At 55.6% G+C, this 15168-nt stretch overlaps 1 protein-coding gene across 1 annotated transcript in view; it reads left to right on the plus strand.

The window, feature by feature from the left end:
• The window catches only part of SORCS2 (sortilin related VPS10 domain containing receptor 2), a gene marked incomplete at its 5' end in the record, with an annotated part of 454802 nt that overhangs the window by 360861 nt on the left and 78773 nt on the right, over nucleotides 1-15168 (plus strand). Inside the window, one exon of the mRNA XM_044913028.1 lies at nucleotides 13467-13631. Coding sequence (XP_044768963.1) covers nucleotides 13467-13631 — 165 coding nt within the window. The remainder of the gene's footprint in view (nucleotides 1-13466; nucleotides 13632-15168) is intronic.

Raw genomic sequence — 15168 nt, forward strand, 5'->3', positions numbered from 1 at the left:
GGGCTGTAAGTGGAAGGACCTGGACTGAGGGTCCCACGGCAGGGGTCTCTTCCTCACTGCTTTGCTGCCGTCTCCCACCTGGGCAGGCAGGCAGATCAGTCTCCCCGGCTCTCCTGCTTCTCGCTCCCGGGGATTCCAGACCGTCCTGAGGGGCCCACCTCCGGCCGTCCCTCCCCTGTCTCCCTGTCTGCCACCCCCCTCATTAATTCACCACCAAGAGGCAGTAGCCAGCAGAGAGGGGGTGGTGCCTGGCTGTGAATAAGACGGGCACAGAGATCGGGGTCCCATCCAGCTCTGGCTGCGTGAGGTGGGGGCTCCCGGGTCCTTGGTGACCCTCAGGCATGTCGCATATTGGGTGCAGTTCTGTCTGCCCTGGGCAGTGTGGCCAGGCCTGGAAGGGGTGTGGGCAGGCTGCCCAGCCCAGACCCAGCCCGTGGGCTGCACTTGGTTAACAGGAGCAACAGAAGCAGGGATTTTTCCTTGGTCTCCAGAAGCCTTCCTTTGACCCTGTTGCCTCTCATTTGCAAAATACAGGGTGTGCGTGTGTGTGCGTGTGTGTGTGTGTGTGTGTGTGTGTGTGTGTGTTGAGGGGGGTGGTGATTGGATAAAATCAAAGGTGGTGAAATATGTTCTTTAACATCAAATCCTTTTGCCAAACAATCTTATATAGAAACCCAATCAATACATCAGATCAAAGAAAGCCTGCACTAGAGCCTGTCCATCGCAAGCTCGGCCTCCTACGAGCTGAGAGACTTTTGGGCAGGGTGTTCACCTCTCAGCAAAGCGGGGGTAACCACAGAATAGCCTCTCGGGAGGAGCCAGTGAGTGAGCACGCACAGAGCACTCAGCAGCGTCTGCCCTCTGTGAGTGCCCCCCAAACGCACGGTATTCCTATTACTGTTGTTTCTGTTCGTTATTGTTACTACCACGGTCAATGTCATTGCCGTGATGACCGGCTGGCCTGGTGAGTTCTGCACACCTCACATCTGCACACGGTCACAGCAATCTGTGTGTTATTAATCAGTACATCAGGGACGGTGTGGGAGTTTAATGGCATTCTGGTCTGAGTAGGGTCCAGAAATACCCCTGTCCTGTCCCAGGTGTAGCCCCTCACCTAGGTCGGCTCCCAAGGGGGACAGAGCCGCCATCGAGGAAAGCCAGGGACCACCACCAGTGCTCCTCACCAGGCTGCAGGGACCGCTTCAACCTGAGGCTTGGTAGAAGAGAGAGGCCAGAGGGAGGAGCGGGGGGAGGGGGGGATGGTGCCCCCACTCCTTCTCCAAGGGTGGGATCCAGGCTCCAGGGACCACTGAACTGAGTCAAGGTCACACTGCTGTATGCGCATGGCCAGAAGTCAGTGGAGGTCTGCCAGATTCCAAAGCCCCTTTTTCTGTGCCTTGCAGAGTTGAGCTTGTTATAAAGAAAAATACTGATGCTGTCTGTGAGGTAGGGAGCCCTTCATCACTAGAGGTATCCAAGGCACACTGTTTCAGCAATGCCAGCATCAGAAGTGTGCTGGCCTGGCTGGCACCAGCTGAAGCTCTGCAACTTGGCCGGCCACCTATTTCTGGGTGTCACTGTCTTGAGTGACAGGAGACGGCTGGACCTGCCTCCCTCCACCTCTCCAGCCCCACCTTCTCCTTGGTCTGTGCCTGTGGGAAGGGGGACGGCCAGGCCTCCACTGTGAGTGCTGTGGGGGTGGGGTCCTGGGAGCCTGCATGCTGGGTGCTTGTCCATACTTCTCCATCTGGAAACATCCACACTGATGGTCCTCACTGGAAACCAGAGCCTCGGTTCACATCGGTCTCCATGTGACTGCCGAGAGCCCTCGGGAAATCCCTACTCCAGAGCTCTTTCCCCAAGAACTTTAATTAAATCATCATTCATTTTCGGTGGAAGGATGAGAAGGAATTGACAGAGGAGACTACTCGTCTCTCCCATTATCGCTGTGTGTTTGTTCAGCTCCCCACCACTTAGGAGGCATCTGTGCCAACCCTAGGGCTCCTCCCTGATCCTAAGGAGTAGACGCCACAGGACTCACTGGTGACTGATGGCACGTGGCTAAGAAGACAGAAAGAAGGGATGGAAAAGCCCTTACTGTCCTTCACACCATCCTTCCCTAGGGACACCAGTGCCTCACCGTTGACGGTCAGTGATGCCCGGGGACACCAGCCCCCCACCTTTGATGATCAGTGATGCCCGGGGACCCTTGTCCCCCGCCTTGACAGTTAGTAGCACTGCCACTGGCCAGTGGCTTCCCTGGCAATGTCCTCTCTGGTCCTCACCTCACCTTCCTGCCCACTCCTCAGTCTCCACAGGCTCTTCTCCAGCACGGAGAGGCACCAGGCCCATTTGGTTTACTGCTTCCCTCCCAGTACTGCAGGCAAGAGCCAGACACTCCTCCAGACTCCCAGCTGCCTCACCCAGTGGACATCCAGTCCTGCTACCTCCACCGTCTTTACATCTGCAGCCCTCTCCCCTGCCATGGCCTCCTCATCCTCCTGCTGGATCTGGCCCGTCTCACTCTCTCTTTGGCCTTGCCAGTACCTCCTAGACAAACCCCCAAATTGTTAAATGGTTGGGCCCTCGTTAGGGTTCATGATTGTCTGTTTATGTGTGTCTTCGGTCATGGTGTCACCACAAGACTGTGGGCTCCAGGAAGCCAGGGACAATGAGGCTGCCCCCACTCTGTCCCCAGCATGAGCTGACATGGGTTCCGTGGACGCCCGAGTGAACAGTGACGGGAAAAGCACTCTGCACCCCTTACCCCTCTCTGCAGGTGCAAGGAAGCGCTTGGACACCTTGGCGGTAGCCTGTCTCCAGCTCACCACCCGCGTGTGGTTACTGCCCTCCCTGGGTATTCTTGCTTCATCCATCAACAGGGGCCGCGATAGTAAATACCTCATTGGAGGGTTGTTCAACTATGTATAGAGCATTCAGTGTAGTGCCCGGTATACAGTAAGTGCTCAATACATGCTATGTACGAGCATGTTACGACCCATGCTGTTATCTACTCTATATAACGCAGAAGCGTTTCAATCAGGTGAGCCGTGATTCAAGGTGATGTCAGCTACGAGACCTTGCCGGGGCTTGCCAGGAGAGAATTCGGGTTCCTCACCGAGATGAGGCCTGTCTGCTCCCTCCTTACTTGCTTCTGTGACCACAGAATGTCAACAGTCCACACACTGATGGCCTTGACCACCCGCTGTAGACATGGGTTCATGTCAGACATTCACCTCCAGGGAAGGTGAGGAGAGTGACAGCTAGTTGACTCTCATGTGACGTTTTCACTCACCTGACCGGCGCATGCAATACTATCTTGGTCTCTGTTCTCAAATGTTTCGAGAGAAAGCCTCCAGAGATCCCACAGTTACTTCCGAAAGCCACCATCTTTCCTCGGGAGGCTGCCGGGTCGCCGCTGAAGAGGCGTGGCAGATACTGACATACATCCTCTAGCTGCTGTTCAATTAGGGGGCAGATGAATGAGCAAATTGTTCACAGATCGAATCGTACATAGTTAATACAGCCGTCCTGATAAAAGACAATCTTTCAGAACCAGTCACGCCAGAGAATTAGCCGTCTGCCACACTCCGCCCCAGCAAGCAGGCTTTTAGCTTTGTCTGCAAAATATCTTCAGACAGCCAAACAAAACACAATTAGACCATGTTCACTCCAAAGCCTCGGTGTGAGCCCCTTTAGAGAACAGAGCTCATCAATAATTATGGGGGAGGGGCCGCGGGGGCCTCTCATTTCACAAATGTGGCAGACAAGATTATTAATAGATGAAGTCTATAAAATAGTGGTGATGAGCTATTTTTTATGGCCTGAAATATGTTTGCCTTATCTAGTTACTATCGATCAGACGCAAGATATTCCAAGTCAGCCTCTGGCCAAAGGGAAAAGGTTTGCCTCTCTGTTAAATTTACAAATGTTCTCGGGGACATTTCCTGGCATGTGAGTGATTGTCGGGCCAGTAATTAAGCCCGAGCCAGCGCTTTCCTGACAATCCATTCCATAACTGTGTTTGTGTGGACGTTTTCCTAAATTGTGCTGGATGCCCGTCAGCTCGAGTGTTGACACGGAGGCAGGTGGAGGTGGCCCGAGTGGGGGCTCGGTCCAGGGTCACGGCTCTCAGGCTGTGTGGGTCTGAGCAGGTCCTTTCCCCCTCTTTGCTTCTGGGTGTTGTCTATAAAATAGAGACAGAAACGTCCCCCACCTCATTGCTCTTGTAACAGAAAAATGAGAAGCCATGTGCCGGGGCCAAGTTAAGAGCCCCTTTGGGGTCTTAGCAAGACCCCTGGATGCTGATAGGTAAGGGCTGAGAAGTCCCAAGACCTGGGCCGGAGCCTACTGAGCAAACTTTCTGACGAGACAGTGGCTGGAAGTAAGGCCTGCCGTGGGTTGGCCTGAGGAAAAGGGAACGAGGTCAGCTCCTTATAGTGGGTGGAATAGTTCCAGATACTTCTGAGGGTCAGGGCTGGTCCAAAAGCACTTGGGACATCTGAGCAGGGACTGGGAGGCTGACAGCTGATGGGGGAGCTGCGGGCGGGGGTCGGAAGGCTCAGTCCCAGGAGGCGGGGTTGGGGGGGTGCTCAGAAGGGCTGCTATCAGCACACCACCACGCCTCCCTCCCTCATCTGTTAAACATTTTCCAGAAATGAGATTTCAGTATATTTGGTCAAGAGTGTTCAGCACCTGTTGGCTGAGCATCTGCCATGTGCCAGGTGGGGGCTTGGGATTCAGCAGTAAGCAAGATGGAGGATGTGTTCCCGATAGCGTGGTCTCGATGGGGGGCAGACAGTCAGGGGGGGGGGACACAGAATGTGAAGGGAGGGCATGGGACCTGGTTGGGGAGCATGGAGAGGCTCTGGGACCGATGGCTGATGACACCTTGATTATGTCTAATCCGCTGAACCGTATGCCCAAAGGGTTAAAATGGTAAGTTTTGTGTTATGTATCTTTGCCACAATTAAAAAAAACAATACTATAAATGGATGTTTTCAGAGAGTGTTAATAATTGTTTTTAAGACCACAGAGAACATTGGCATCAGGGCCCGTTTAGTGCATGTCCAGGAAGGGTCCCCCATGCCCCCAGAAGGTGGTCTCTGAGCTGAGGGACTGCCCTGTTGTCAGGAAAGTGCCCGTCAGAGCGGGAGCCCCAACAGGAAGAGCCTGGGGCCAGCAGGGCTGAGTGAGGGAGGGCTGGGGTCTGGGCCTAGGCTACACACCCACGGGAGGTGGGCAGGCAGAGGTGCGGGGCAGGAATCGGGAGGGGGCTCCCCTGTTGGCCTGCAGGCGCTTGCCTCTCCCGCTGCCCTACCCCCTCCTCATGGGCTCCTCTTGGCAGGGCTCCCCATCCCCACCCCAGCTCAGCACTTGGGTCACTCCCAGGACCCCCAGCCCATGGTTGACTTCCAAATACCTGACCCCAGTGCAGATTTCCAGGGAGCTGAGCTCACCCCAGATGTCCAACCCCTGCACCCCTTCCTCCACCAGGTGTCCCTCAGGAACCGCCGCCCCAGCATGAGGCTCCAACGGGCCATACCCCTGTCTGCCCTAAGCCAACTCTTCGTTTCATGCCTTCCCCTCCATCAGCTGGGCCAGAAGCTTGGGCGAGTTCCCACATTTCCCCATTCTGTTCATTCTGCACCAAACCCACTGAACTCCCGGCTCAGCCGTGTGCTAGAATCTGCCCTCTCCTCTGTGACGTCACGGGGCTGTCTCACCTGGATGACCTTCATGGCCTCCAGGTCAGCCTCTGGTCTGCCCCAGGCCTCAGCCTACACTGCAGTGGGAGGGAAGACGACCAAGGGCATCTGGGCAAAGAGGGAAGCGTTCTAAAGCTGAGCGGAAGTTTGGGGGACTGGAGGCCATTCAGGAAGGCGGGAACTCAGGCCATGTGATGATGAGGTCAGCAGGGTGAGGTCATGGGACAGTGTCGTGAATGCCATCCCCAGGAGCGACACTGAAGGGTTTCCAGCAGGCTTGCGTTTGTGTAAACTCAGATTATCCTTGACTTTTCCAATGATAGATCTTTCTGGTTTAAGAAAGCATAAAATAATGATCAGCCCTTGGGTATTTCCCCAACACCTTCAAATAGTGTACCTAATTTGGGATCTCTGCACAGAAGAGATTACCGCCTCCAATTTAAGGTCCAGGAGAGTGACTCGCCCAAGGTCATGGAACACAGAGATGGCAGAACCACCTCAGAGTCAGGCTCTGTGTCCTGTGACCTCTTCTGTGCTCCTGGTTACCCATACCAAAACCATCGTATGAAGTGATTAGCTCCAACGACTCTGGGTAGCTGATCCAAGTGCGTGCTAAATATCCCAGCAGGATGCATCCATCTACAAGAGTGCGGCTCTGGGCAGGAGAGTTATTTTTGCTCATTATGACTCACACAGACATGTGTGAGATGCTCTGCACCGCTTCTAATTTAAGACCGGAGGGTGGATGCCGCTGTACTTGTTTGTCTCGGCTGTCTGCCTCTCTTGGCGTCAAAGCCAAGTTTTCTATGTCCCTCGCTGGGCACATCTGTCTGGCCAGGAAAAGACCAGGTAATTGGATTTTAAATAGGTAAATGCAGATGACACGGATCCTGGGGGCCGGGGTGGGGACCCTTTTAGGGATAAACTTGGGGAAGGGCAGACTAAAATAAAAAGTCCTCTACTGGTTGGAGTTCTGAATGGAAACCAGAGATCTGTTGCACATTCAAAGGGAGCTCTAGCAGAGGCGAGGAATAGTTTCTGGATGCTGTTTGTTTCCCTTTTTAAACTCGGAGCTTTGAGAGCTGTGATGTTCGAGACTGCCTCAGCCAGGCAGGCTGGGAGGTTGGCACCACCTTTCGGAGGAGAGGAGCCGGGAGCCCTGCAGCAGCAAGTCTAGGCCCAGGGAAGGCGACCTGGCGCCTGAGTGGGGCGGGGCCCCACGCGGTTCCCACGGGCGGGGATGGTTCAGGCGGGCAGGTCCAAACCGGAGTCCAGGCCAGCGGAGATGTGTCGAAGGGTCAGATAAGGGCGTCTGGGTCCCCAGATTCAGGTAGGTCTCCTGACCGGGTGGAGAGGGAGACATGAGTCCCGCGTCAGGATGGCACACGGTCTGCCCTGTCTTCTTGGAGCGTCTTTCTGCATGTGGCCCACTCCGACCCATCCCCACCGGGATCCTGCAGTGCATCTCCTGTAGAAACTTCCAGAAGGCTCTTGTCTACTCCAGTCCAACCTAGGGGAGGGCTCCCCACCTCAGGGGTTGCCTGCTTCAGTGTACCCCTCACACCGTTAAACGCCTTCCGCTGTCTTCTGTGAGCTCCTCCACCAGCACAGGTCCTGGGGGGCTTGTTTCCCTGCTGGGGTCTGATGTGCAGCTCAATGAGTCAGTTAACGCTTTATAAGAATAAGACCAAGAGTGTGGGCCCAAGGGAAGAAGGAATGGATGAAGAAGATCAGAAAGCCCCCCTGCCCCTCCCTTCACATGGACAGAAGTCCATCCCCAAAGCCCTGGACGGACCTGCAGACCTCTGGAAGCTACTCCTGGTAGCCCTTGAAGGTGGGAGGGTGTCTCTAGACCTCCCAAGTGCATCCCCCCGGGAACCCTGGTGTTTGCTGCTGCTTCATGGGCAGGGGCAGTCGGGTCGCTGGCCATGATGTGTGCTAGGGGTGTGGGCGGGGGATGTCGGGAGAGAGGAGGCCACGGACCCCGGCCGGCAGTGTGACCTTCCACAAGGCACTTGGCCTCTCTGGCCGTGCCCCAGCCCACGCCCCAGAGAGAGAGGGGTCATTCCCCCCGGGGCAGCTTCTCTGCCCTCTGCCCACATCTGTCCTGGGGTCTTACAGTGCAGGGGGCCATACGCTTCCTGTCCCTCGCACCACCACCCATGACCTGCCTCAACAACGTGACCCTGACTCACAGCGGTGCTTGGAGAACTTCTGCGACAATAAACCGAGTCATTCTGTATGGTGTGCTCCCACATGTTCGGGATGCTCATTGTGTCCCAGGCATCGGGCGAAGTCTGCTACACACTTTGTGCATTGACTCTTCTGGTCGCCTCTGCAGCAGGGATTCCCCTCTACAGAGGAGGAAACGGCAGCACAGAGAGGTGAGGTAACTTTCCCAAGGCTGCACAGCTCATAGCTCGCGGGGGCAACTGAGGCCTTGAAGCCCAGCTCTGCGTGCCCCCAGAGCCGGCCTGTCCCTCGCCCCCCTGTGCTTGTGTTATGACCTTGCCAGACTCCTGGGTTGTCATCAGTGTTCTCCCCACCCTGCGGAGCATCGTCAGAGTGGCTGCCGAGTGGCGCCGTGAGCCATAGAATCCCGGGAAGGATGTGGCGAGGGATGTGGGTGCTCAGAGGCCCAGAGCTGGTGGGCTCAGAGCTGAGAACCAGCAGGAGCTATGGCCTAAAGCAGGTGTCCAGCGGCAGGGCGCTCGGGGCTCACCAGGGACTTGGACAAAGTACAGATTTCGACCCGGGTGGGGCGGAGGCACCACACTTCCAGCAGCCTCCCTGACGCTGGGGCTCTAGGTCCCTGAGTTTATTAGCTGAGTTGCTTTGGGATGATGGGGGTGGGCTTCAGGGGTGTGCAACCCACACCTAGTGCTTGCTGTAATGGTTGCCTGCGCCGTGTTGAAATTCTTAATTCTTTTTGAGCACGGAGCCCTGCATTTGGGGCCCCGCAGGCTACATGGCCAGTCCTAGGACCCACGCTCAAAGGGGCTGGCCGCTAGTCCTCTGAACCTATCCCATATTTCTCTCCAACACGTGGCCTCTGATTTCAAAACACCCAGCCTCGTGGGCCCCCGGAACCCAGTGCAGATACCATATGCTGGCCCGGAATAGTACGCAGTAAAAATACACCGTTGGAAATAGTCTGGTTCCCAATTTGGAAGAACAATCTGCCAGCCTCCACTCAGCACGGTGCTAATTGATTTGTTTTCTTTGCTCCAATAATCCTTTCCTTGTCAGCACTTTTTCGTCCCCCATCTTTCCTGGCTTACTTGTCCCACTCTGAGGCCTAAAATAGCCCCCGATCCAGATTGCTGGGCCCCGGCCAGAATGACTTCCTCGGCTTCTTGTTTCTCCACCGTGGTGCCACTGCAGGGGGGCCTTGGCCATCACGGAGGGCTGGGATGGAGAGGCGACCCCGTACCCGGAACCCTAATTCTGTGTGGGAGTAGCACCAACACTTGTTTATTGGGACGTGGTACCCAGTCGGTGCCAGGCCCTGTGCTCTGGGCTGGAGGCATGGCCGTGACAAAGACACAGGCCTTGCCTGGAGGGGGAGGCGGACTCCCAAAGAGAACACTAAGAGTGTTGGGCTGGCGCAGATGAATGCACAAGATGCTAGAGGAAGGGGCGGAGGACGTACTGGAATAACTCTGTTGGAGGACATGTATCATGGAGGGCTTCCTGGAGGCGGTGACGTTTGAAATGAGCCTCAGTGGATGAGGAGGTATTTGACAAGCAGATAAAGAGGGGAAGGGCATCCCAACATAAAAACAGGATAAATTCATGCTGGAGGCACCTGCAAAATTAAATGAGAAATATTCAGCTTTGTGGAAGTGGCCCAGAACTGGGGGCTCTGAACATTTTTAAGAAGCTGCTTCAAGTTCATCACATGTGGATTTTGTATCATTTTGAAATTGTAAACTCTGATTCTGAATTATCTGCGATGAGGTTGGGGTTGTCTTGGTCCCACCGCGCATTCTAGCTAGAGGGAACCGTGCACGGAAAGGCGGTCAAGATGTGAACAGTCTCGGTGAGCTGGAGAAACACAGCAGGGCTCTATATGGCTGACATATGGTGCCTGAGGTGGGGGCGAGAGGCGGGGCAGGGACCCCACCCTCCGGTCATGCTGTCCTCTCTGAATGAAACACCCTCCCCTGGGTCTGCCAGTCAAATTTCCATCCATTTTTCAAGGCTCATCTGGGGGTCACCTCCTCTAGGAAGCCCTCCTTTTGGCCCTTTCCCCCCAGCTCTGCTGCCACAAAGCCGTGTGCACACCTAAATCTTTGCTTGATCTGTGGTTTTAGTAACTATGGAAGAATGAATGAATGAATGAGTCTTCACTGATGTATGAAGCTCTGAGTAATGGAGAGAAGTGAATGAGATTTGTTATGACGTCCAGTCTCCAGGCTTCTTACATATCCCTAGGAATATTTTCCTCCCAAAGGAGAAGAGTGAACGAGCAATTCCTTTCGGAATCACAGATTGAGATGGACTTATTTATTCATTCATGCGCGCAAGCATTCAGTCAGTATCCCTCAGGCGGGATTAACCCACAGCGCCACGTCAAGCCTGGGCTATATGTTGGCGGAAAAAACAGGAGTTAAGTCGCTGTCCTGCACTCAAGGGCACAAGCTACTGGGGGAGGTGGACAAGTCAATAGTTGCAGCCTAAGAACATTTAGAAATTATCATCATGAGAAAGCGTTTTGTTGAGTGACATTTGGGCTTCCCTGGCTGGATGGCCCTGAGGAGCCTGGTGTGTGGGTGGCTGCCCTGGGGTGGGGCACAGAGTCTGGCCTGCGTGTTTGGGCGGATGTCGAGTGGACCAAGCTGTCTCCAGTACGATGTGTGAGAAATCTGGGTGATCTGTTTCATTCCTCCTGATTATCTGGGGAGGCCAGGTGCAGTGCAGAACAACATTTAGAAATAGAAGCAGGGTGTTATGGCAAGGAGAACACAGGAGCCAGAAAGAGCCCCCACTAGCCAGAGCTGGAGCATTTGGGCAACGAAATAACAGAACAGCCTTGAATTACAACTCAAAGTCTAACATAAATATGCATGAGTTCATAGTGATGTATATAAGTGATTGAGTCAGTAAGTGCGGGAGAAGAGACCGGTCGGTCTCGCACGCAGAAGAGTTCACGAGAACGCTCGCAGCTCCAAGGCCCTCAAGGAGGGGAGCCGCCCTCCCCACCACAGGTGTGGGCTGTGCGTGGGGCCGTCCTCCGTGGGGACAGCGTGGACGCGGGGAGCAAAGGAGTGCCGTTCCAGTGGGGAGCCCTGACCGGCACCACGCGGCCAGCGAGGCCAGCACCGGGGCTGGAGTCTCCCCTCGATGGTGTGCTCTCTGGACCCGCCGCGGTGAGGAGGGTCCTCACCTCCATGCCCTTTCTTCCCGAAACCCATGACCTCGGTGTCACCACGAAGAAAGCGCAGATAAGCCAAAATCCAGAGGCAGTCTGCAAAATACGCAACCAGAACTCCTCAACACTGTCAAGGTCAAGAAAAACAAGGCATGTTGGAGAAAGTCACAGCCCAGAAGCCTCAGGGGACAGGACACCTGAATGTCATGTGGGTCCTGGATGGGGTCCCGGACCAGGAAAAGCCGCTCGTGGAACATAGCGCATAGCTCAGACCATACCCACGCGTGGATGCTGGCTCCTTAGCTGTACAAACGGGAGCTATCCTAGCCGAGGAATCTGCGCCGGGGGTTATGGGACTCTGTACTATCTTTGCAACTTTTCTGTAAATTTAAAACTCTTCTAAACTACAACATTTATTTAAAATAAGAAAATAAATGACTTCTAACTCCACCACTTAAAACCAACCACTATTAACGTCCTCCGTGTTTCCTTCCATTCATTTTTTCAAAATTGAGCTGTAATTGACATATAGCGTCACCTGTTTCAGGTGTACGGCATCACGATTCGGTATTTGTATTTATGGTGGAATGACCGCTGCCGTACGTCTGGTTACCCTCCGCCACCACACGCCCTTACAGCGATGCTCTCTCGTGATGAGATCGTTCGGGATCCTCTCTCTCAGCAGCGTTCGGACATGCAGTCCAGTGTGTCACCACTCTGGGCACCCTGCAGCCCGTGACCCGCTCACTTTGTATCGGGCAGTTTGGGCCCTTCTAACCCCCTTCACGCCTCGCCTACCCGCCGCCGGCACCACCAACACGTTCTCTGTATCTGTGAGCTCAGGCTTTGCTTTTGTTTGGAAGATTCTACCTGTAAGTGCGATCACGGGGTATTTGTCTTTCTCTGACTTCACTCACTGGGCATGACGCCCTCAAGGTCTGTCCCTGTGGTCTCAAGTGACGGGGTTTCCTTTTATCTTATGGCTGAATAGTCATCCCTCCACTCTTATTTCTCTGTACCCCTGCTGACGCAATCACGCTTACTTTTATACAGTAATCATTGACAAAATTATCATATGCTTCCTTAGGATTTTGTCCACAGAAAATACATAGTTGCTCCTAAGTTTGCACTCGCTACTTTTCATGCGTGGGTAAGCTCCCTTGCCATGAAACATTTCCGGGGAAGGGTTTACATGAAGCAGGCTCCCTGGCCATTCTTGGCCCCTCCACTTCTCCTGTGTGGAAACCACACCCAGAGGGACACCTCCCACACAGCCTCCTCTACCTTCCGGGAGCATGGCTGCCGAGGGTCAGGCTCTGGGGGCGCCCTGCCCTTCTCCTCCAGACCCTGAATTGGCTGGCACGGGCAGGATCCGTGCTGGAGACCAGTTAACCTGCTCACAGGGCTCCTCGGGGTTCCCCTGGAAAGAGCACATCAGATTCTCATTTGTGAAGACAGGAGCTTGTGCAGCTTACTGATTTATGTCCCGTGTGCTTCATCGTCTTCTAGAGGAATGTTGAGATGTGGGAAGCCCATTGCGCTGGGGTGTCCACAAGAAGGGGGCTCAGTGCCCCACAGTCTCCCCCCCTCCCCCCAGGGAAAGCTGGGCTCATCTTGGGCCGGGCTAGTCCCACCCCCCTACCCCGCCAGCACCCCTCCCTGCATGGACTCCCTCTTAGATCCAGACCCTGGCTCCATCTGCATGGTGTGTGACCTCAGGCAGTTTGCTTCCACTCTGTGCCTCAGTTTCCCGACCTCTCCGTGGGCACCTTGTCTGCCACTTTCCAGGATGATCTCATCCTGAGATGGTTAACTTGATCCCATCTGTGAACATCCTGTTTCTAAGTGAGGTCACCTTCACGGGTACCAGGGTGAGGACGTGGGGACATGGTGTCTTTCTGGGGGACCCCATTACACCACCACGGTGGCCTCTAAGGCCTCACAGAACTGGACCCACTGCTACTTCTCCAGTCCTTTCCCCCCCACCTTGGCCACCTCACATCCGAGGTCCAGCCCTTGCGCCCACTGTTCTGGGTCGCCCCCCACCTGGTCCAGTGCTTGTGGCCCCCACCCCGACCTCGCTCGCACCCTGCTTTGTCTCCATGGGCCGCCGGGCCGCCACACGATGGTGGACGCACTGACTTGTCTTGTGCTGCCCCCACAGAATGGATCATTCACAGCAGAAAAACCCAGCTCGTGGTCAGGGCCTCGCCATGTGGACAGCGCCCAGCATGGGGAAATAGTTGTGGAGTGAGTGAATGAGTGACTGGTTAGCATGAGTGGGCAGGGGCGGGGTGGGGAGGGGGCGGCCCCGCAGTTCTTGCTGCCCCCTCCATAGCCTTGTGCCGAGTGGAGGCTCATGTCTCCCCTGCTTTGTGTTTCAGATCGTCCTGGTGAGCTCCTCGCTCAGCGACCGGGACCAGAGTCTGTTCCTCAGCACAGACGAGGGGGCCACCTTCCAGAAGCAGCTCATCCCCTTCTCGGTGGAAACGCTGATTTTCCACCCCAAGGAGGAGGACAAGGTCCTGGCCTACACCAAGGAGAGCAAGGTAAGCAGGCCCGGGGCTGGTGTCTGGGCCTGAGGCGTCTGCCGTGGCTCCGTTGGGTGGGGTCATGGGGAAATGCAGGCTGCTCATCACGGGGTCCCAGGAGCCCTTCGCCACGAGGCCTGGTGGTCTGGGCACCACCATCGGCCGCGCGGTGTGGGAACTGAGTGGGCAGCGGTGAGAGGTGCACTTGGCACAAATAAGCACATGAGACAGGATTGAAAAACAGGAGGTTCATTAGGGCTTTTCCTCTTGGCCTCCCCTTTGGGTGCACCAGCCATAAGGCCTTCTTCCACTTCCAGAATATTCCACACACGCTCCCACGCCGGGCCTTGCCAGCGTGGGATGCTTTTCCTTTCTGCCAGCCTGGGCTGCTTTTCCACTTCACTAGGAGTGACTTGTCCTTCAGATCCGTGTCCGTGTCCTCTCCTCTGGGAACTGTGTCGCCAGGGCCCCACAGGAACCCAAGGGCCCCTCCACAGGGTGATCGAGAGAACGTGGGGGAGGGTTCTTTCCAGGCCCAGGGGGTAGGAGAGCCCGGGGCTGGCGCCGGCAGGTGCTGAGGGCTGGGGAGGAGGGTGCGGCAGGGCGCGGAGAGCGCTGGAGGACGAAGGGCCGCCCTAGCTGCCCCGGAGGCCAGGATCCGTTTCCTGTAGCACTCTAGCCAGTGACCACAGGCTCCATGGCTGGCCACTCCAGAAGTGTGGTCTCCCACAGTTTGGGCGACCAGAAGTCCAAAATCAGTTTTGCTGGATCAGAATCGAGGCGTCGGCAAGGGACACGCTCCCTCTGGAGGCTCCAGGGGGGACCTGGCCTTTTCCAGCTTCTGGTATCTGGACAGCTTGTGAAGGAGCCTCTCCAGTGTCTCTGCTCTGTGTTCACAGAGTGTGAGTGTGTGTGAGTGTGTGAGTGTGTGTGTGTATGAGAGAAATCGGAGAAATCGCTCTCTGCGCCCCCCGGGGGATCCAGGACCATCTTCCCGTCCAGAGATCTTCACTGAATCCCGTCTGCCTTTGCCCTCTAAGGGTCGCTTGCACAGGTTTGGGGACTGGGACGTGGCTGCCTTCTGGGGGCCACGTTTCAGCCTACCGTCGTGCCCAATAGGAGGTGCAGCCCCCGGCGTCTCCAGAAGGGGCCCAGAAGGAGGCCTGGCCTGGGACGGGGAACCCAGCCAAAGTGGGGTTGGGCAGTGGATGCCATCCTCACAGGCCAGCTCCCAGGGCGGAGAAGGGCGAAGAAGGGCGGAGAAAGACAGGGCATGGTCCAGAGGCAAACGGAAGCTGTCCGCTTCAGGGTCTTCCTCTGCACCCCCAGGTCTGCTTGGGCCCCCTCTTCCACCCTCCTCTGCATCCCAGCACCTCCCTTTCCCAGGGCTGATCCCAGTGTGCTTATATATCTGTGACATTATTTGATTATGTCTGCTCCCTGCACACATGCTCTGGGTAAGCTCCTTGAGGGCAGGGACTCTTCTTAGTTTGTACAGCATTTCATCATCTCACGTTCCTGGCTGACGATATTTGTTGGATGGATGGACGGGGAG

The sequence above is a fragment of the Neomonachus schauinslandi genome, chromosome 2 (assembly GCF_002201575.2).
Source record: "Neomonachus schauinslandi chromosome 2, ASM220157v2, whole genome shotgun sequence".
Classification (NCBI taxonomy): Eukaryota; Metazoa; Chordata; class Mammalia; order Carnivora; family Phocidae; genus Neomonachus; species Neomonachus schauinslandi.